This window comes from Rhinatrema bivittatum, unplaced genomic scaffold (genome assembly GCF_901001135.1).
Source record: "Rhinatrema bivittatum unplaced genomic scaffold, aRhiBiv1.1, whole genome shotgun sequence".
In the NCBI taxonomy this organism is placed as follows: domain Eukaryota; kingdom Metazoa; phylum Chordata; class Amphibia; order Gymnophiona; family Rhinatrematidae; genus Rhinatrema; species Rhinatrema bivittatum.
The window spans coordinates 162,042-185,966 of record NW_021820740.1 but is presented as its reverse complement, the minus strand read 5'-3'; the positions used below and the strand labels follow the sequence as shown (position 1 = coordinate 185,966).

Here is a 23,925-nt window from a genome sequence, read left to right as displayed (position 1 = left end):
TAGGGGGCATTCCATGAAGTTAGAAGTAGCACATTTAAAACTAATCTGAGAAAATTCTCACTCAATGTACAATTAAGCTCTGGAATTTGTTGCCAGAGGATGTGGTTAGTGCAGTTAGAGTAGCTGGATTTATAAAAGATTTGGATAAGGTCTTTGAGATGTCATTAACTGCTATTAATCAAGTTGTCTTAGAAAATAAGATCCCATGCTGATGCCAGTAATAGCAGTGGCTATGGGATCTTAGTTTTTGGGTACTTGCAGCCTTGATTGGCCATTTTTGGAAACAGGATGCTGGGCTTGATGGACCCTTGGACTGACCCAGTATGGCAATTTCTTTGGTTATGAATCACCTTCCTGTTACAGGGGGGGGGGGAGGCGAACAATAGGGGTGTGCATTCGTTTTGAACTTAAATGTAAAACACTACTTTTTTTTTTTTTTAACTTAAAAAAGTGATAAGACGTAAACGATCGGATTTCCAACTTATTCAACATAGCTATGTTGAATACGTTGGAAATCGCGATTGTTGATCCAAAATAAAAATTTAAACCCCTCACCTTCCTTAATCCCCCCCCCCCCAAAGACTTACCACAACTCCCTGGTGGTCCAGTGAGGAGTCAGGACGCCATTTCTGCCAATTCTGAACTCCTTTGCGAGGAGCACGTGACGTCGGCGTGACGCGGCGTCACGTGATTCCCCGCGCGATCGCTCCGGGACCCTCTGTTCGACCCAAAAGGAACTTTTGGCCAGCTTGGGGGTGTCAGGAGGCCCCCCCCAAGCTGCCCAAAAGTTCTTTTTGGGTCGAACGAGGGTCCCCTGGAGCGATCGCGCGGGGAATCACGTGACGTCGGCGCCACGTCGGAGTGACGCAGCATCACGTGATTCCCCGCGCGATCGCTCCGGGACCCTCCGTTTGACCCAAAAGGAACTTTTGGCCAGCTTGGGGGTGTCCAAGCTTGGGGGTAGCCAGCTTGGGGGTGTCCAAGCTTGGGGGTGGCCAGCTTGGGGGTGTCCAAGCTGGCCAAAAGTTCCTTTTGGGTCGAACGGAGGGTCCCGGAGCGATCGCGCGGGGAATCACGTGACGCCGCGTCACGTGATTCTTTTCTCTAGGCTGAATATGGAACACAATACTATTTAAATTGCTGCAAGTGGGAAAGTGAATCAAACCATCAACAAAACTACCTGTAGCCTTTAGATATACTGAAGGAAAAGAAAAAGCGAGGCACAAAAACCTTTATAAAAAGAAATTGCCAAAGACAAAATGTGGAAATGATGCAATGTTTGGAGTGCTGATCATATGACCAAACTTGACATTTTCTGCGTGATCGCTCCGGGGGGCGTCCTGACCCCGCTGGACCACCAGGGAGTTTTGGTAAGTCTTGGGGGGGGGGGGGGGGATTAAGGAGGGTGAGGGGTTTAAATTTTTATTTGCACATATGGACATAGACTCAACTTATGGAATTCTCCATATGTCCATATTGACCGCAAATGGGACCCCCTTTCGACTTATGGACATATGAACTTAAACTTTTGCTCTGCACATCCCTAATAGTCATAAAGGGGGTTATTCACTAGGGATGTGAATCGTTTTAGGACGATTAAAATTATCGTCCGATAATTTTAATATCGTCTTAAACCGTTATGGAACACAATACAATACAGATTCTAACGATTTATCGTTATAAATCGTTAGAATCGTGAGCCGGCACACTAAAACCCCCTAAAACCCACCCCCGACCCTTTAAATTAAATCCCCCACCCTCCCGAACCCCCCCCAAATAACTTAAATAACCTGCGGGTCCAGCGGCGGTCCGGAACGGCAGCGGTCCGGAACGGGCTCCTGCTCCTGCATCTTGTCGTCTTCGGCCGGCGCCATTTTCCAAAATGGCGCCGAAAAATGGCGGCGGCCATAGACGAAAAAGATTGGACGGCAGGAGGTCCTTCCGGACCCCCGCTGGACTTTTGGCAAGTCTCGTGGGGGTCAGGAGGCCCCCCACAAGCTGGCCAAAAGTTCCTGGAGGTCCAGCGGGGGTCAGGGAGCGATTTCCCGCCGCGAATCGTTTTCGTACGGAAAATGGCGCCGGCAGGAGATCGACTGCAGGAGGTCGTTCAGCGAGGGTTCCGGCGCCTCGCTGAACGACCTCCTGCAGTCGATCTCCTGCCGGCGCCATTTTCCGTACGGAAAATGGCGCCGGCCATACGCGTATGGCCGGCGCCATTTTCCGTACGAAAACGATTCGCGGCGGGAAATCGCTCCCTGACCCCCGCTGGACCTCCAGGAACTTTTGGCCAGCTTGTGGGGGGCCTCCTGACCCCCACGAGACTTGCCAAAAGTCCAGCGGGGGTCCGGAAGGACCTCCTGCCGTCCAATCTTTTTCGTCTATGGCCGCCGCCATTTTTCGGCGCCATTTTGGAAAATGGCGCCGGCCGAAGACGACAAGATGCAGGAGCAGGAGCCCGTTCCGGACCGCTGCCGTTCCGGACCGCCGCTGGACCCGCAGGTTATTTAAGTTATTTGGGGGTGGGGGATTTAATTTAAAGGGTTGGGGGTGGGTTTTAGGGGGTTTTAATGTGCCGGTTTTTTCGATTTTTTCGATTTTTTAACGATTTTTCACGATTTTTCACGATATTTTACCCCCCCAAACGGCAACAATACGATTCCCTCCCCCTCCCAGCCGAAATCGATCGTTAAGACGATCGAGGACACGATTCACATCCCTATTATTCACTATGTTCTGAATTATTATATAACGTATTTGGCAAAGGCCCAAAAAATGGTTTTTAGCAGCCTATCATCAACATCCAAGGAGATGCAAACAAAGTAATTCAGTCCCAAACTTTAAAATAGCTCGTGAAGAAAATAACCTTTAATATTTCATTCGAAACGGCAACTCCATTGCTCATCTGTCAGAACAACACAGTTCTCAAAAGGGTCCCCCGACACGGACCTGTGTTTCACCGAACGCAGCTGCGTCTGGAGGGACAATGAGTTTGTTTAGTGGAATTCTTAACTAAAATGCAAAAGAAGTTTAACAATGTAAAATAAGGGACTGGGTAAATGAGGATGCCTGTACTCTACCTCTAGCCACTCACTTACACAATTTTTTTTCGGCTCAGCTTGGAGCTTCTGCGCTCCAAATGACACTCAACCTTCACAAGTGTCTAGTGCTGTTTGTATATATGATGGTGTATCTGAAGCTGCCCCACAAGCCTTTCCCACCCTGATCCCCACCCCCATAACAGTGATATAAATAGTAAACTGACCCATTTTCCTAATACTGAGATTCTCTCTCTCTCTCTCAAAAGCAATAAAGTGTCTTTGTCTTCCATTACCTTAAATACCCATGTATCTGGTACACTCTTCTAGGCCGGGGCTGGATATATCTGTATAGAATATGTTGTACAGTGCACCAACTTAAGTATTATGTACAAGCCGAAACAATAATAAACCATTGACGTTTCCCCTTTCGTAGAGCCTTCTCTCACACACTGAGGTAGATTTTAAAAGGGTTACGCGCATAAGATATGCACGTAACCCTTTCAAAAGTTCCCTGCACGTGCCAAGCCTATTTTGCATAGGCTCGGCGGTGTGCTCAAGCCCCGGGCGGCGCAACATTCGGGGCATGCAGGGGGGCATGCAGGGGGCGTGGTGCCGGCCCGGGGGCATGGCAGAGGCATCCAAAATCGCTCACGGGCCGGGGAATCGCGCAGCGGTGGCTGATCGGCACAGGCGTAACTTTCACGATAAAGGTTGGGGGGGGGGGCGGGGGCCGAAGGAAAGTTCCCTCCGAGGCCACTCCGAAATCAGAGCGGCCTCGGAGGGAATGGGCAGCGCGTGCAGGGCTCGGTGCACCCACTTGCTTGCGCCAACTCCACATTTTATAGGCTATGCGCGTATCTTATAAAATCTGGCGTACTTTTGTTTGCGCCTGGTGTGTGAACAAAAGTACGCGCAGGCGTACATTTATAAAATCTATCCCTTTCTTCTTACTTTTCAGATACTTAAAAATGAACACTGCAGTATGTTACATGTGCATTTTTGCCCTTGGTTAACATTGCTGCCAACTCTCCCTTTGGACAGAAAAATGTTGAGTGTAGAATCTCCCGTTGCCACTTTCTTAAAAATTGTCTTTTGCAAATACATCTCAATGGAAGCCAAGATAGCACCCTCTGCCTCCCGTAAAATATTCCTCTTAAGAGCTTTCAAACATTGGCTTATGTGTATACAGATGAACCTCAATTGCAAGCCACAATTTTGCCCATACGTTGGGTAGTCGCAATAGCTGAGCACAGTAATAAACACTCAGGAAGCCAGAGCCTAAAAGATAAGATCCCCAATCCTATCTTGCCATTACTTTTATTGCTCAGTTCTCTTCTGCACATTGTATATTTGATAACCCAGTCATTTGCCCATTATTTCCTACAGAAAGCTGTATGCCAGGTGTCCAAACAGGCCTGGAGCAATCACTCTTTAGTTCTGCCTCCCTGCTCGAACGTGTAGTTGGAAACCTCAATCAGGTTGTTGTCAGGGTCCCGGAAGTAGACAGATGTTATTTCTCCCACAGCACCCGTTCGGGTTACTGGGCCTTCCTCTACCGTCACCCCAGAAGCCTGCAGTGAAGAAAGAGAATCAGAATCTTGCAATATTTTTCCATTTTTTTTCTTTTAAAAGTAGACCATTTCAAAAGATCCTAATTTAAAAACAAGGAGATTTTTTATTAAGCCATTAGTTCATTTTCAAAAAGATAAGATTACCCATACTCTCCTGTAACCCACCTTGAGCTTTCTTGGAAAGACAAGATAAAATAAGTTTGATTTGATTTGACATAAGAATAACAGTGATGATAATGGGTTTATTGGAGCCAGCACTAAGTCCCTGTTTCCTATTTTTAGAGGACATCTTAAAAATTTTGGGACATAATGGGTTAATTTTGGACCAACCTCAGGATTAGCAAAACAGCATGTTGTACATGGGATTGAGACCAGAATGATCTCTCCTTTCCATGAAAGAGTACGGCCAGTATCGTGAAACAGAGCCATGGAATTGGAGGACGGAATTAAATTTGAAGTTATAAAAATTGCACTCTAAAGTCATCCTTACCCATGTACTGAAATATTTTAATGAGGAAAAATATTCATTATTAAAAATGTAAAGACACCATTATCCAGTCAATTGAATTACTTTGGATAGGTGTGCTTATTATGGCATATTATAACAACATAAGAAATTGCCATGCTGGGTCAGACCAAGGGTCCATCAAGCCCAGCATCCTATTTCCAACAGAGGCCAAACAGGCCAAAAGAACCTGGCAATTATCCAAACATTAAGAAGATCCCATGCTACTGATGCAATTAATAGCAGTGGATATTCCCTAAGTCAACTTTATTAATAGCCGTGAATCGACTTCGCTTCCAAGAACTTATCCAAACCTTTTTTGAACCCAGTCTGACGCACTGACCTGAAGAAGATTCCCCAACTCGAGAATGTCTTCACTGCAGTTTTTTTTTTTTAAATATATCTTTATTATGTTTTGTGGACAAGAGAAAACATACAATCATATATCTTGCCAATCTTACAGGCCGATACATTACAGTGCGCTCCAGTAGAGCGCACTGTTAACCCGGATTTGCATGCACGTTTTCAACGTGCTAGCTTTACCCCTTATTCAGTCCAACCTCCCCCCCCCCCCCCCCGAGACTAATAGCGCCCACAACATGCAAATGCATGTTGATGGCCCTATTAGTTATTCCTGCGCGATACAGTAAGTAAAATGTGCAGCCAAGCTGCACACTTTACTTTAAGAAATTAGCGCCTATCCAAAGGTAGGCATTAATTTCTGCCGGCGCCGGGAAAATGCACAGAAAAGCCCAGCATCCTGTTTCCAACAGAGGCCAAACCAGGCCACAAGAAACTGGCAATTACTCAAACACCAAGAAGATCCCATACTACTGATGCAATTAATAGCAGTGGCTATTCCCTAAGTCAACTTTATTAATAGCCGTTAATGGACTGCTCCAAGAACTTATCCAAACCTTTTTTGAACCCAGCTACACTAACTCACTAACCATATCCTCTGGCAAAAAATTCCAGAGCTTAATTGTGCGTTGAGTGAAAAAGAAGTTTCTCCGATTAGTCATAAATGTGCTACTCTTTATCATTCTGTTTGCCCTTCTCTGTACCTTCTCCATCGCAACTATATCTTTTTTGAGATGCAGCAACCAGAATTGTACAGATATGGATGCACCACACCCCCTACTTTCTAAGGGCTGCCACTACCACCACCATTACCTTGGTAAAAGTCCTCAGAGCAGTGGCTGGACCGAAAGGGAGAGCACAAAACTGAAAATGCTTCGCGAGGATCTTGAACTTGAGGTATCTCTGATGATCCCGGTGAATCCCAATGTGCAAATATGTCTCCTTGAGAGCCAGGGAAGACAAAAACTCCCTGCTTTGCACCACCGCTATGAGAGATCCGAGAGTCGCCATCCTGAAACGGGGGACCTTGAGAGCTCAGTTCATCTTCTTAAAGTCTAGGATTGGATGCAATATCCTTTCCTTCTTCAGCACCACAAAATTAATGGAGTACCTTCCCATCCCCCTCTCCTCCTGGGGGACAGAAACTATTTCCCCCAGCATTCTTAACCTTTGGATGGTCTGTTGAATGATAAGTTTCTTTACTGGAGAAGCACAGAGGTATACCATGAACAGGCTTTAGTGTCAAGCAAATTCTAAAGCATGTTCTATCATGCTTAGAACCCATTGGTCAGACGTGATCTTGACCCTCTCCTCGTAAAAAAAAAAAAAAAAGTAAACCGACCCCCGAATGCCAGGATTGAGGAGTGGGTCGGCCTCACTTCAATGTGTGGATTTGGCCCCGCTAGGCCCTTGCCCGGAAACTTCTCGGTTCCCTCTGCGTCCAAGAAAGGACTGGTACCAGGTCTGAAACCTCCCTGAGATCTGTCTCTGGCCTACACCTGGAGCCCTGCTCAGACTGAAATGCCTTTGGCCTCGAGAGCGAACTGTCATAAAATCTTTTGGCCCTTTAGGTTTGTCTTCCGGTAGCTTGTGAACTTTATTATTTCCGAGCTGCTTTATCAACTGCTCCAAGTGCAAGATGTTGCATAGAGGGAAATATAGCCTTTGCTGTAGTTACACGATGTTAGGTTCCATATTAGGAGTTACCACCCACGAAAAAGATCTAGGTATCATAGTGGATAATACTTTAAAATCGTCAGCTCAGTATGCTGCAGCAGTCAAAAAAGCAAACAGAATGTTAGGAATTATTAGGAAGGGAATGGTTAATAAAACGGAAAATGTCATAATGCCTCTATCGCTCCATGGTGAGACCACACCTTGAATTCTGTGTACAATTCTGGTCGCTGCATCTCAAAAAAGATATAGTTGCGATGGAGAAGGTAGAGAGAAGAGCAATCAAAATGATAAAGGGGATGGAACAGCTTCCCTATGAGGAAAGGCTGAAGAGGTTAGGGCTGTTCAGCATGGAGAAGAGACGGCTGAGGGGGGATATGATAGAGGTCTTTAAGATCATGAGAGGTATTGAACGAGTAGATGTGAATTGGCAATTTACACTTTCGAATAATAGAAGGACTAGGGGGCATTCCATGAAGTTAGCAAGTAGCACATTTAAGACTAATCGGAGAAAATTCTTTTTCACTCAACGCACAATAAAGCTCTGGAATTTGTTGCCGGAGGATGTGGTTGGTGCAGTTAGTGTAGCTGGGTTCAAAAAACGTTTGGATAAGTTCTTGGAGGAGAAGTCCATTAACTGCTATTAATCAAGTTTACTTAGGGAATAGCCCCGTAAGTAAATATCCAGAGACGCAGCACATTCTCCATAACAGTTCAGCAACTTGAATTCAGAAACTTTATTATAAAAGTGAATATCAACTCTCAAATATCATAAGCAATTTTCAATCACAGCTCTTCCAATCAAACTTGATTGCTTACAGCTTGTTTATAAATTGGCATGCCTTCTCCAAACAATTGAGATTTCCCTTCATTCCATATTCTGAGCTTCGCAGTATTATAAAGCAAATCTAATTTTTCGTCGCATGATGGTTGCACTTAGTGATTAAATTCTCTCCATTTTACTCAAACAAGAAGGGAGTAATCTTGAAATAGCTTTATGGGGATATCTTGATACCTCAACTCTTTTAACCTTCCGAAACCTCTGCATCACCACTTGCTTGTGAGCAAAATTTAGCAGCTTGACTATTGTTATTCGTGGCCGAGTTTCTCACTCATTTACTGCCAAGATGGTGTGCTTGCTCAATCTTTAACGCTCTCTGTAACTCTGGTATATTTAAAGCCTCCGGGAACCAGCTCTCTAGAACACCTACCAGTTTGGCTTCAACTATAGTGAATAGTTCAAATATAGTTCTTTCTGAATCATCGATCTTCCCTTCTTGTAAATTTAATTGTTTCTCAATTTTCCTAATTTTGCCTTCCTATGTCACCAGCTCATCTCTGCCACCACAATCCTTCCCTCTATATTGTCCATCCTAGAGCTGAACTCTGTAATAGACTATTTTAAATGTATTTGTTCTGATGCAGAGGTCAATTTTCTGATTTAGAGCAGATACCGCTGCCTTTGTTAGCTAAGTGCTCATTTCTTTAGAAAGGCCTGAATCAGCCAAACTTCCCCACCAGCTTTTTCTTTATCTTTTTTTGCCCCCTTAATAGGCATGATGTTAGGCGATTTTTGCATAAACTTGTCTATAGACAAGTACACTCTTCACTTCGATTGACTTTTAGCGATTCCAGGCTCTTCTAAAGTAAGATTACCGGCAATATGAAAGGGAGGCACTCAAAGCTCCGAGAGGAACGGCTTCCCGGCTCACCACCTCACGTGACCCCCTCTCTTCAGTGCACTATATCGTTTTCCTTGCAAGACCAAACACTTATAATGGCTAATTAGGGAGATCCGATTATAAAGATATAGTTACATAAAACTGAAAGTTCATAGGGGTCAGGGAAGTGGTTTAAAGAGTTTAATAAGTATGCCAGCTGCAGAGACTCTTTTCTGGCCTGCTCTTGTACCTCTGACTCCAAGCCTGAACATGGACTGCGCGCCCTTGATCGTGGTGGGCACAATCCTGAACTTTCTCTCAAGGAGATCCTGCGAGGCCCACCTAAGACCAGGTGGCCAGGTAACCAAGGGCTCAACCCAAGGGAACCCTAGGTTGCTAGTGGCGAAGCTCCAGCTAGCCTCTGACTCCTCCGGTGCTCCGCCTCCTGGTGGCAGACGCTCTCTGGTCTGAACAGGGAGCCTACCAATCCTGCACTAGGCCAAGGGTCCACCTCCTGGCGCAACAAGATGTCCTTTCGTGGATTACAAACTGGATAAAAGATAGGAAACAGAGAGTAGGATTAAGTGGTCAATTTTCTCAGTGGAAAAGGGTAAACAGTGGAGTGCCTCAGGAATCTGTACTTGGACCAGTGCTTTTCAATATATTTATAAATGATCTAGAAAGGAATATGACAGGTGTGGTGATCAAATTTGCAGATGACACAAAATTATTCATAGTTAAATCACATGCAGAGTGTGATAAATTGCAGGAGTACCCTGCGAGACTGAAAGATTAGGGGTCCAAATGGCAGATGAGAAGTGCAAGGTGATGTATATAGGGAAAAATAACCCATGCTGTAGTTACACGCTGTTAGGAGCTACCACCCAGGATAGAGATCTAGGCGTCATAGTGGATAATACATTGAAATCATCGTCTCAATGTGCTGTGGTGGTCAAAAAAGCAAACAGAATTTTAGAAATTATTAGGAAGGGAATGGTGAATAAAACTGAAAATGTCAAAATGCCTCTATCACTCCATGGTGAGTCCACACCTTGAATACTGTGTACAGTTCTTGTTGCCGCATCTCAAAAAAGATGTAGTTGCACTAGAGAAGGTACAGAGAAGGGCAACCAAAATGATAAAAGGGGATGGAATGGCTTCCCTATGAGGAAATGTTAAAGAGGTTAGGGCTGTTTAGCTTGGAAAAGAGACAGCTGAGGGGGGATATGATAAGAGGTCTATAAAATTATGAAAGCATTCGAACAGGTAAATGTGGATCAGTTATTTACTATTTCAGATAATAGAAGGACAAGGGGCACTTCATGAGTTAGCAAGTACACATTTAAAACAAATTGGAGGAAATTCTTTATTGCTCAATGCACAATTAAGCTCTGGAATTCATTGCCGGAGGATGTTGTTAGGGCAGGTAATGTAGCTGGGTTTAAAAAAAATTTGGAAAAGTTCCTGGAGGAGAACCATAAACTGCTATTAATCCAGTGGACCTAGGGAATAGCCACTGCCATTACTGGCATTATCGGCATGGGATGCATTTAATGTTTGGGTACTTGCCAGGTACTTGTAACCTTGATTTGGCCACTGTTGGAAACAGGATGCTGGGCTTGATGGACCCTCGGTCTGACTCAGTATGGCAATTTCTTAATGGCCAGTGTACAGAACTCAAACACGTGCATATAACACAGTACTGTGAACAACCTTTGTACGGCTGGGCGATAGCCAGGTGGGGTGAACTGACTCAGGACAGGAGAATAGGAGCCACAGCAGAATATCTGGAAAGGCTGGTTAGAGTCTCTGGATCTGGGTGCAAGTCTCTGGGTGTGTGGGGGTAAGGGTGAAAGTCGGGAAACACTGGAACAGCGTGGGGGTAGGCGTGGATGTGAGTGCAGGTAAGCGTGGTCCGTACACAGGAACTGAGTGCAGGTATGGGTGGAATCAGGATAGCGTGCAGGTAAGTGTGAGACTGAATCTAGGTAATCGTGAGCTGGATGAGAGAACCAGGGTGAACAGGACAGATAATGACGGGACAAGACAAACCAAGACTACACTGAACAGGAAACACAAAAGCCCGAAGGCAGCGAGGCAAGGAAGCAGGGGGAAGTAGGACAGCAACAGGGAAGGAATCGGGGACAGAGGGGAATAACAAAGCAGGCAAGGCTGAAGGCTACAGGACAAGAAGAGCAGAGGCCCAAGGCCACGGAGCAAGACAGGTAAGCGAGAAGCCCGGAGGCGCACAGGAAGTAACAGGAGGCTAATGCAGGGAGCCCAAGGGAACTCGATGCCGAAGCACTGAGGCATGGGCTAGGCGGGGGAGTTTGGGACATGGAGCAGATAGGTAGGACAGACTGGGCCAGCCAAGGAAGCATGCTCATGAGGGGCCTCTTGTGGTGAGGAGGCTGCACAGCAGCCAAAGTCATAACAAACCTCCACAGGTGAGGGGGTGTAACTAACTATATAACCTGCATTTGTTTTAATTTCCTATGACGTGTCAACTGCAATGGGATAAAGAATGAGAACGCTTCCTGACAGAAACAACCTTAAATTAAAGAGAAACTGAGGATTAGCCAGACCTTTGTGATTTCTACGTCTCATCATCTGTTGCTTTAAAGCAGGTTTGAGACAGGGCCTCATCCTCCTCCAGTTCTTTTATATCTTTTTTTTCCCTAGCTATCCTCTGCATTGCTGCTAGGAATGATGCAGATATATTCAGATTAGTTTCTCTCTTACAGTTCCTGCTACTAAGCAGGAACTGGCCATGTCAGAGCTTGATTACTGCTACTTTATTCACCAATCTTCTGAAAAGTGTCAGTTAGCATATTCAAATGGCACAATAGGCTGCATCCTGTTTCATTTTCAACCTGCCCAAATTTTCACCCTGCTATTTCTTTGTCACATGCACTGGCTGAATACCAACACCAGATGTCACTTTAAGACTTTGACATTTCTTTCTCTTCAGAACCTGATGCCATTGTGTCCAATACTGTGCATCACTTTTGCCATAGCTTTCTACTCATTCCTTCATTTCTAAGGAAAAGAGAACCTTAGTTCAGTCTTTTCCCAGCCAATCCCTTGCTAGTGTGGTCTGAAGCACCTGCTCTCTGCACCACCCCATAAGTGCGCCTCCTCGATTTCTCCCATTTGCTCTTTTTATTTTTTGCTCCTCCCCCACCTCCCCCTCTCCAGCTTCCCTCCCCATCTCCAGCCTTTCCTTATTTTCACCCCCTTCCCTCACTCACCTCCCTCCAGCCTTCTCTTCCTCCCATCGTTCCCCTCTCCTCAGCAGCCCTCCTCTTCACCATGACTCAGTGGAAGGGAGCTGCCAACCCACAGCAGAGGCGGCAGCTTCTCTTTACCATGGCCTAGTACCAAGCTGCAGTGGCAGTGGCTCATCTTCACCATGGCCCGGCAGCAGAGACTGCTTCAGGCCACAGCAGTGGGAGCCGCTCCCTCTCCCACTTGTAAAAGCCGTTAAAGGCTGTGCGCTAGCAGGATTCTTGTGGGCTGCCATAGCTATTCATATCCATCTCCAAGACCAGTTTAAAAGTCACAGGCTACAACCTCCCTATATGCAATGAGGTTTAATTGGGCCTTCCTGCCTACATCTTAAAAGGCCCTTCAGCTTCTCCACAATGCCACAGTGCATCTCATCACTGGCACGCACATCAGGGAATATATAACGCCTCTGCTATCTAACAGGTCGATCCAGTAAAGTGTGCTCCGTCGGAGCGCACTATCACCCTGCTCTGGACGCGTGTTTTCCCTTACCCCTTATTCAGTAAGGGGAGGAAAACACGCGGCCCACCCGCGGCACCTAATAGCGCCCTCAACATGCAAATGCATGTTGATGGCCCTATTAGGTATTCCCGAGCGATCCAGTAAGTAAAATGTGCAGCCAAGCCGCACATTTTACTCTAAGAAATTAGCGCCGCCCAAAGGTCGGCGCTAATTTCTTCCGGCGCCAGGGAAGTGCACAGAAAAGCAGTAAAAACTGCTTTTCTGTGCACCCTCCGACTTAATATCATAGCGATATTAAGTCGGAGGTCCCCAAAAGTAAAAAAAAAAAAAAAAAAAAAAAAAATTTGAATTCGGCGGCCACGGCTGTCGGGCCGAAAACCGGACGCTCAATTTTGCCGGCGTCCGGTTTCCGAGCCCGTGGCTGTCAGCGGGCTCGAGAACCGACGCCGGCAAAATTGAGCGTCGGCTGTCAAACCCGCTGACAGCCGCCGCTCCAGGCCAAAAGGAGGCGCTAGGGACGCGCTAGTGTCCCTAGCGCCTCCTTTTCCTCGTTTGCACCGCGTCGCCTAATTTAAATACTGGATCGCTCGCACCGGCGAGGGGCCGGTGCGCGCGCCGGGAGAGCGGGCGTTAGTCCGCTCTCCCACGGACTTTACTGGATCGGGCTGAATGTTACATTGGCTCCTGCTTCAATGGCGAGTGAAGTGTAAGATCGCTGTCGTGGCGCATAATCTTCTCCAGCTCAACTCTTTTCCTTGGGCCAATGCACTTGTGAAAGTTTATATTTCTACCAGAAATCTACCTTCTCTTAGCTGGGGCACGTTAGATATACCTTCACACAAACTGGCCCGTCTAAAAAAGACACGAGAAACAGAGTTCTCAGAAGCGGCTCTTAAAATTTTAGAATTCACTTTCTATCAATCTGCGGCTCGAGACTGAGATAAAAAAAAATTTAAAGCTGAGCTGAAGACACACCTTTTTAGATTAGCATTTCTGTAACTATGCTGAGTTTTCTCTTGAATGGGCTCTTAATCAGGCTGGCCTTGTTTGCCTGTTTTGTTGTCTCTTTGTTATTCTTGATTATGTGTATTTCTGTATATGATTATGTACATACTATTATAAAATCGCCCAGAGCTGTGTGCACCAGGCAATCCATAAATTTTAATAATTAAGTTAAATTATTTCCAGCTTCCTTCTTCGTTGCTCCTGTGCTCCCATGGTTTAATTATCTGATTATTTATTGTATGCCTGTAATTTTGCTCAATCCTAACGAATCTGATGAAGCACCTCAATCTTTCGCTTGCTGGCAGAAGTCTGATGCATGGAGCAGAGTTCAGTGTTAACCTGTCCCACAATGCATTAAGACAAACTCCATCCCATGAGGCAGGCTATAAGCGGATATGTCCAGAACAGGCTAGAGAAAAGACTAAAAATAATAATAATAAATTTAGGAAAAATTTGAAGTCAAGGGCTTCTGAATACCCACCTTTCTCATTTTCAGGAAAGAACTGAAGGGAATGTTTTGAAATGTTTTCTGAGAGCGAATTAAATATTATTTTCACAACTCATAATTATAACACCGTGTGGCAATACTGGCCAAGCACTACTGGCAAATTGGTCCATCAGCATTACAGGACTGGAAAAGAAAAAAACGTCTCACAAACCTTCAGGTGGTCCACGACCTCTGCCAAGGGAGTTTTGGTTATCAGACACAGGTCTATGGAGCCAGGGGTGGGTCTGTGAGCCTTGGGTTCAAATTCCTTGCCGGCTTCATGGAGATTGAATTTCTGGTTTCCAAAATTTAATGCTTTTCGATTTCCCTGTCATAAAGAAAAAGGGAAAAAAAGAAAAAAAAAAGATAAGCAAAATGCTGCTGAGGCCTACATGTGCATACTTTCCCACTGAAAAGTGCCAGGGATATAAAAAACAGCAGTAGACCTCTGTGCTGCTTTTTCTGCGGGTACTTTTTCATGGAAAATAATGCATGCAGATTTGAAAATGCAATTTGTATGTTATTTTCTGATCTTACCCAAGACACACCCTTTGCCATCCCCCCCCCCCAGGATCACCTCTCCTTAGTTCAGCTAAAAAAAAGCTATGGAAGCCCTTGCTTACTTGTAGCTGTACCGCATGAAGAAAATTCAGACACCCAATTTACGTGTTTGAAGATTGCCTTAATTCATATCTGTAGAGTTTACTTGACCACCCCCCCCACCCCCCAAAAAAAAAAAAAAAAAAAAGACAGAAAGCAAACTAAGCTCAATCCAGACACAATTTTAGAATCAAAAGGAAACCAGGGTTAGCACTAGATAGGAAGACATTTTTCTCTGGGATAAAATGAACAGGAGCACAAAAGCGATCGAGGGGTGGGCTACTGAGGATATGAAGATGGAGCTGACTTGGAGGAGTCAAGGCAAGACATTAACCTTTCTGAAATATGATGTAGCATAGGATATAGCTCAAGGATGACATTCACAGCAGCAACGGGCTCAGCTGTAATTTTAAAGACCAAGAGGAGGAAAAATGCTTTGTTAGGGTGAGATAATATAGTGCACATGAGCCACAAAGAACCTGCTCTAGGAGGCAAGCACTATGTGCCGTAAAAAAACAAACAAACCAAAAAAAAACAAAAACAAAAACACAAACTAGTGTGATTTCTCCTTTTTTTTTTTTTACTTGATTATTTTCCATGGTTAGCATTAGTGTGTCTCATTATTGTGGACTTTACATGGCAAGAGATTATGCTTATTGCTTTCAGGTTGATTTAAGTGTTATTTTTATTTTCCATCTCATGTTTCTATTCCTTTCAAGAAGAGAACTGTCTTGAAGTTGTTGAACTGAAAACTGTATATGATAGATAATGAAGTTATAACGAAACAATAAGAAAACAGAAATAGTCCCACATTTATAAAACAGATGAGAAAAATCAAGCAGTTTGACTTGTTGAGAGAATTATGAAACTGAGGAAACTTTTTTCAATACTGACTACCAGGCACCCACCAACAGCAGAGCAATTGCACAAATGGCTGAAGACCTCATAACTATTCCAGCCTCGTGACAGCTTCACAGGAAACAGTAAGAGAAAGGGATTCAAAGTTAACTTTTACTTTATTATTTATTTGCATTTATTAACCACCTTTTGGAAAGTAAATTTCACCCAAGGCGGTGTAAGGGCATTAAGCAGAGTCTGCAGATTGTTTTGGTGCCAGGACTTTTTGTAAAGGCACTAAAACACTCCAGGGTGGTGTACAAGGATTTCAAAGCACTTCCTGGTTGCTGAAGGCCTCACATTTCACAACACACCCAGTGTGCATAAAAATGATTTAACATACACGCTGCATTGTGTTACTGCCCACGAATGCAAAAACACTCAAACACATTGGCTCCAGGGGGTCATATTCCTATTTTAAGACAACTGATAGATCCCGCAGAAATAAACAATTCCCCAAAATTTACCACTGACAAGCAAATATTTATTTGCCACATTAAAGACTGCTTAGCATTAGATCAAAGGGGTTTACAATATTACATGCACAAAACGGCATAAAATAACCTAAGAACATAACAAAAACAGGATAGAAATAAAAGACGGATCTAACCAAAAAAGAGTAACAGAACCTGAGCCTCAAAATAGTAAGAGTCTAAAACAGTCAAGCATTAGGCTGTATCAATTCATATATCTGGTTGGGAACCAAATCCCTGAAGCCATACACGGTAACTCTGAAACAGCCGCACACATACACGGGTATGCCAGCACGCGCAAAGGACACAGCCATTTCATTACATATGCACGTATGGTATAAAAGAGGCTGTGTGCATGTAAATGTGCAACCAATGCGTGCAAATGCCACCTCTACCTCGTAAGTGGGGGGGATTGTAGTAGATATAAGGGCCAACACTATTACCAATCCTCCCAAGTAAAAGGATAGGACTTCCTAATCCCCCTAGTTAATCAGGGTCCCTTTTACCCTGTTAGCCCCTACTGTTAAAACCCTGCTGACCATCCTACCTTTCTTTGATCTTGGACTCTCATGCCATCCATAGCAGAAGTAAAGTTACACAGTAGGGGACCATGGCCTGAGCTACTTCAAGCAAGTATCTGCACGCATATTTTATGTTAAAGTCCCAGAATGCCCATGCCCCACCCCTTTTTTCAACTTATTTTGCATGTACTAGGAGATACGTGCGTTCTCAGACACCTTTTAAAATCCACGCAGTGCGCACCGACCCAACTTCTGCACGTATGCCCTGGTTTTGGCGCGTGCCAGGCTTTTATAATTCACCCCTTAGAGTATTAGGGCATAGCAGAACATTTTACTGAACATAAGAAAAACATGCCATACTGGGTCAGACCAAGGGTCCATCAAGCCCAGCATCCTGTTTCCAACAGTGGCCAATCCAGGCCACGAGAACCTGGCAAGTACCCAAAAACTAAGTCTATTCCATGTTACTGTTGCTAGTAATAGCAGTGGCTATTTTCTAAGTCAACTTAATTAATAGCAGGTAATGGACTTCTCATCCAAGAACTTATCCAATCCTTTTATAAACCCAGCTACACTAACTGCACTAACCACATCCTCTGGCAACAAATTCCAGAGTTTAATTGTGCAGTGAGTGAAGAAGAACTTTCTCCAATTAGTTTTAAATGTACCACATGCTAACTTCATGGAGTGCCCCCTAGTCTTTCTATTATCTGAAAGAATATATAACCGATTCACATCTACCCGTTCTAGACTTCTCGTGATTTTAAACACCTATCATATACCCCCCTCAGCCGTCTCTTCTCCAAGCTGAAAAGTCCTAACCTCTTTAGTCTTTCCTCGTAGGGGAGCTGTTCCATTCCCCTTATCAATTTGTTCGCCCTTCTCTGTACCTTCTCCATCGCAGTTATATCTTTTTTGAGATGCAGCAACCAGAATTGTACACAGTATTCAAGGTGCGGTCTCACCATGGAGTGATACAGAGGCATTACGACATTTTCCGTTTTATTCACCATTCCCTTTCTAATAATTCCCAACATTCTGTTTGCTTTTTTGATTGCCACAGCACACTGAACCGATGATTTCAATGTGTTATCCACTATGATGCCTAGATCTCTTTCTTGGGTGGTAGCACCTAATATGGAACCTAACATTGTGTAATGATAGCATGGGTTATTTTTCCCTATATGCATCACCTTGCACTTATCCACATTAAATTTCATCTGCTATTTGGATGCCCAATTGTCCAGTCTCACAAGGTCTTCCTGCAATTTATCACATTCTGCTTGTGATTTAACTACTCTGAACAATTTTGTATCATCTGCATATTTGATTACCTCACTCTTCGTATTTCTTTCCATATCTTTTATAAATATATTGAAAAGTAAGGGTCCCAATACAGATCCCTGAGGCACTCCACTGCCCACTCCCTTCCACTGAGAAAATTGTCCATTTAATCCTACTCTCTGTTTCCTGTCTTTTAGCCAGTTTGTAATCCACGAAAGGACATCACCACCGATCCCATGACTTTTTACTTTTCCTAGAAGCCTCTCATGAGGAACTTTGTCAAACGCCTTCTGAAAATCCAAGTACACTACATCTACTGGTTCACCTTTATTAACTCCTTCAAAAAAGTGAAGCAGATTTGTGAGGCAAGACTTGCCTTGGGTAAAGCCATGCTGACTTTTTTCCATTAAACCATGTCTTTCTATATGTTCTGTGATTTTGATGTTTAGAACACTTTCCACTATTTTTCCTGGCACTGAAGTCAGGCTAACCGGTCTGAAGTTTCCCGGATCGCCCCTGGAGCCCTTTTTAAATATTGGGGTTACATTAGCTATCCTCCAGTCTTCAGGTACAACGGATGATTTTAATGATAGGTTACAAGCTTTTTACTAATAGGTCTGAAATTTCATTTTTTTGAGTTCGTTCAGAACCCTGGGGTGTATACCATCCGGTCCAGGTGATTTACTACTCTTCAGTTTGACAATTAGGCCTACCACATCTTCTAGGTTCACCGTGATTTGATTCAGTCCATCCGAATCATTACCCATGAAAACCTTCTCCAGTATGGGTACTTCCCCAACATCCTCTTCAGTAAACACCGAAGCAAAGAAATCATTTAATCTTTCCACAATGGCTTTATCTTCTCTAAGTACCCCTTTAACCCCTCAATCATCTAACGGTCCAACTGACTCCCTCACAGGCTTTCTGCTTCGGATATATTTTTAAAAGTTTTTACTGTGAGTTTTTGCCTCTACGGCCAACATCTTTTCAAATTCTCTCTTAGCCTGTTTTATCAATGTCTTACATTTAACTTGCCAACGCTTATGCATTATCCTATTTTCTTCTGTTGGATCCTTCTTCCAATTTTTGAATGAAGATCTTTTGGCTAAAATAGCTTTTTTCACCTGACCTTTTAACCATGCTGGTAATCGTTTTGCTTTCCTTCCACCTTTCTTAATGTGTGGAATACATCTGGACTGTGCTTCTAGGATGGTATTTTTAAACAATGACCACGCCTCTTGCACACTTTTTACCTTTGTAGCTGCTCCTTTCAGTTTTTTTCTAACAATTTTTCTCATTTTATCAAAGTTTCCCTTTTGAAAGTTTAGCACGCGAGCTATTATAGCAGGAGAGCTATTATAGTATTTTAGCACTGAGATATTATAGTATGTTTTGTGCACACATCAAAGTATGAATAGTACTCTGGACCACTACAAATAATTCTATGAACACAGGTAGCTTGATGAAAGATCCTTTGTATGGATTAACATCTTATTTCAATAGCATTAATTTCAGTACAAACGTATGTACATTAGTTAACAGTAAATGCAGAAGGTGGTAACTCACGTGCTTACTCTGCTTTTCACTAAAGAACTTACAATTTGCACTTTAGCACAGGGAAAATGGATGACTTGTTTAAGATAACATAATGAGTGATGGATGGGGAAAATTAGCTGGGGATTTCACCACTGTACATCCAGATCAACTAACACAAAAAAGCAATGGTTTGCCACCTTGGGCATTACCTTGAACGTGACCACTTCCATGCCCAAGACTTTGGAGTAAAAGGCCACAGTGTCTTCAATGTTCTTCACAGTCAGCACAAGATGGTCCAGCCGATGGATGACAAAAGGAGAGGGCCCCTTACTATAATCCTGCCAGGACCACACCTGCGAGCCAGGAAGGAACAGCTAAAATCAATAGAAAAAGAGAGAGAGAAGCAAAAAAGATTAAAAAGGTACTAAGATTAAATAAGTAAATTCATAATTCAGCTTCCATTTTTCTAAATACATCCAGAGAAGTAAAGATGAAAGGAAAATTGGTTCTTACCTGCATATTTTCATTTCTGTAGTTCCACAGATCAGCCCAGACTGCTGGGTTATGCCTCCCTTCCAGCAGATGGAGACAGAGAAAAACTTGAAGGGCACCCCTGTAAGTAGGATGCACCACCTGCAGTCCCCTTCAATATAAACAACAACATCAAAGCAGAATTAAAGAGGTAACAAGAATCCAAAATTTAAATGGTCAAACCAAATTTATGAGTCTCAACTATGTACAAATTAAGCGCATTTATGAAATCATCCTGCTATATAGTGTGACAGAAAAAAAATCAAACTCTCGAGCGGAATCAAAAAATCAGGCAGGCATCTGTAGGCCACTGAAGTTACATTGTCTGACAAGACCCGGATCACTCAGTTGCGTAGAAATGGGAGAAAGCTCTCCAGAGCCAGCCTCACTGCTCTCATCTCCCAACAATTGATTGACCAAGATGCCTCCTCCGGGGACCAAAAACCCTGCACCACGTGTCTGGCTTACAGCTCCCAGCCGGAGAGACTGGCATCGGTGGTCACCATTATTCATTGAGGGACCTCGAGGTCTACCCCTCATTCCAAGTGGCCTTGAGCGAGCTGACACGAGAGGCTGGACCTGGTGGCGTCCGGGAGGGGAAGCTGGAGATGAAACTGTCCCAACAACGGATTCCAACAGGACAGCAACGCACTCTGGAGGGGTCTCACGTGTACGAACGCCCACGGGACCTGTTCCAAGGTCGATGCCATGGAGCCAAGAACCTGTAAATAGTCCCAGACCCTGGGCACTCGTATTTGCAACAGGTTTTGGACGAACTCGCAGCTTGAGAATCCTCTCCTCCGAAAGGAAAACCTTGCCCAAATGAGTATAGAATTGAGCTCTCAGAAGCTCTAGAACCTGGGAAGGAGCCTGGATGACTCTTGGCTCCGTTAACAACCCATCCCAGAGAGCGCAGGCGGAGTAATACTGCCTCCACTGCCTGAGAGCACAACTCCTCCAATTTCGCCCGGATTGGCCAGTTGTCCAAGTAGGGATGGACCAAGATCCCTTCTCTCCATAGAGCCGCTGCCACCACGACTCACCTTGGTGAAGGTTCGTGGTAACGTGGCCAGGCCGAACGGTAGGGTGCAAAACTGAAAATGTTGACCGAAGATCATAAACCTGAGAAATCTCTGATGGTCCCTGCGTATCCCGATATGCAAGTAGGCCTCCATGAGATCCAGAGATGCCAGGAACTCTCCCCTTTCTCACTGCCACGGATCGAAGAGTCTCCATCTGAAAACGGGGCACCTTTAGGGCCAGATTGCCCTTTTTCAAGTCCAGGATTGGATGGAACATTCCCTCCTTTGGTACCACAAAGTAAATAGAATACCTCCCCTGGCCTTGCTCTTCGCGGGGAACAGGAACAATAGCCACTAGCTCTTGGAGTCTCTGAATGGTCTTGTAGACAACATGCTTCTTTACAGGGGAGCTGCAGGGAAACACCAGGAACAGGTTTCTGAGCAGACAAGCAAACTAACATGTAACCGTGCTCTAACATGCTTAGAACCCACTGATCCGATGTGATCATTGCTCACTCCTGGTAAAAAAAAAAAAAAAAAAAAAAAAGTCAACCGGCCCCCGATAAGCGGAACCGAGGAGTGGGCCTTGGCATCTCATTGTGAGGACTTAACGCTGCTGGTTCCTTGGATGGGGTCTTCCCAGTTGGGTCTGCGTCCATGAAAGGATTGGGTGTAAGGCTGTGACCTCCCTGAGGCCTGTCGCTGACCTGCACCCGGAGCTTTGCTCTGATGGAAGTGCTGCTGGCCACGGAAATGAGAGCGAGCCGGGAAACCTTTCTGACTACACGGCTTGTTCTCTGGGAGCCTGTGCACTTTATTATCCCCCAGTTGTTTCATCAGCTGTTCCAGGTCCTCTCCAGAGAGGAACCTTTCCTTAAAGGGAAGCACCCTGAGCTGGGCCTTCAAAGAAACATCCATGGCCCAATTTTGGAGCTACAAAAGTCTCCTAGCTGAGACCGCAGAGACTATGGTCCTGGATGAAATGCAGTCATTCAAGGCGTCAGCTTCATAAGCCACAGCAGCTTCTAAATGTTCTGCCTGCTGCGCTTCAGGAGGCAAGAGGTCCTTGGCACTCTGTAATTGTTGTACCCATCGTAAACTCACCTGCAGCATATAACTGCTGCAGACTGCTGCCCTTATGAGAGCCGAAACCTCAAAAATCCTTTTGAGGTGCACCTCCAGTTTACAATCCTGAAGATATTTCAAAGCCACCGCTCTAGCAACCAGAAAGTAGTCCTCTTCATGACCGCTGAGACAGACACATCCACTTTCGGGACCTTCAACAGCTCTAACATATCTTCCGGGAATGGATACAGCCTGTCCATCGCCTTGCCGACCTTAAGGCCCGTCTCCGGAGTATCCCACTCCCGGACCATCAGCTGCTTCATCATCTCATAAAGGGAAAGGTTGTAGCTGAATCTCGTACACCCACCATGACAGCATCCACCGAGTCCGGGCTCGGTGCTGTTACCGTGGCTGCAATGCCCAGCTCCGCCAAAACATGGGGTATCAAAGGAGCCAACTCATTGCGTTGAAACAAGCGAACCACCTTAAGGTCATCCCCTTCCAGGGGAGCTCCTGGGCCACCGTCATCTCCTGCGTCGGGACCTCCTGGAGGAAGAGGGGGAACCTCACCACGGCCATCCTCAGGGACCGAGCCCTCTGAGGATACCTCCGGAGGTACCTCCTGTGACACGGGAGATTGAACTTTGCAGATACGAATAGCAGTGGAGGCCTCCAGCTTCCTGGGTAGCTTCACAGGTGGGCCTGTAAGCACCCTGTGCCCTGGAGCCCTTCTCTTTTGAGTACTGCTGGCCAAAAAGGCCTGATGCATTAAGAGGACAAACTCCAGAGAAAATCCGGAGGGATCCACTACATCCCCTGCTAAGGGATCCTGATCGTTGTCAGAAAGCTCCCCTGAGGCCCGCTGGGCCCTATCGGGGCTTAAGTCAGCAGGAAGGCACCTAAAATGGCCGCCATTCCCGCACGGAGGGGGAACAGATCAGCTTGAGGCTCCCTCACAACCGGCATCTGCCCATGCTGCACTGCCACGGCAACATTGGAAGGTACCTGGAGTCAATACCCTTATTAAATAAACATACACAGGCTTACGGTGACTCCAACATCGCTCTAAGCTTCAACAGCAAGAGGAAATGTGGAAAAAAGGATTCACACTCACAAAGAGGGGAGTAGCTGGCTTGTTACGGCGGTTACTACCCCAAATCAAATAAGCCTGATACTTCACTTTCAATGCATATACAGCAAAGTTCTCTGATTCAACGGCAGGGGAGAAGAAAAACTGATACTTCACACATCCAGCAGAGCTCTCTGCTTCATCGGTAGGGGAGAAGAAAAGAGGGTTCGCACTCACAAAGCGGGGAGTAGCTGGCTTGTTACGGCGGTTACTACCCCAAACCAAATGTGCCTGATACTTCACTTTCGATGCACATCCAGCATGGCTCTCTGCTTCAACAGCATGGGAGAAGACTGATACTTCACGCATATCCAGCATAGCTCCCTGCTTCAACAGCAGGGGAGAAGAAAAACAACCAATAAGGGCTAATAACATAGTCTGGGTAAAACAAATAAGCATGGGTGCAGCTTGCTTATTGCGGCAGCTACTACCCCTAACGAATCAAGCTAGATATTTCACTTGGATGCAGCTCCATCACTGCTCTCTACATTAAAGGTGGGGGTGGAAGGGAAATAGAACCAAGAGCTAAGAGAAACAGATAAGTATGAGAGAAAATATGTGTGAAGCTTGCTGGGCAGACTAGATGGGCCATTTGGTCTTCTTCTGCCGTCATTTCTATGTTTCTATGTTTCTATACCTCCACTCTGGGAAGGCAACTGGAGCAGAGTCCCACCGCAGCACAGCTTGAGAGCCGCTCACCGAGCACCAGTTTCCACGAAACATAATTTAGTAGCAGTGAGCCCCGCCACAAGCGCCAAGAGAAACGTGGTGGTGGGGGGAAAACTACTAAGACTTGAATCTTGCCACTCTTTGCAC

General features: G+C 45.1%; 1 protein-coding gene across 1 annotated transcript in view; it reads right to left on the bottom strand.

Moving 5' to 3' along the window:
* Nucleotides 1–2,843: 2,843 nt before the first annotated feature.
* LOC115082059 (glyoxalase domain-containing protein 5-like) overlaps nt 2,844–23,925 on the bottom strand; it is a 29,195-nt gene continuing 8,113 nt past the window's right edge. The window contains exons 2-4 of the mRNA XM_029586322.1: nt 19,572–19,736; nt 14,224–14,379; nt 2,844–4,609 (exon numbers count right to left, since the gene is read on the bottom strand). Coding sequence (XP_029442182.1) covers nt 4,463–4,609; nt 14,224–14,379; nt 19,572–19,736 — 468 coding nt within the window. The 3' untranslated portion in view covers nt 2,844–4,462. The remainder of the gene's footprint in view (nt 4,610–14,223; nt 14,380–19,571; nt 19,737–23,925) is intronic.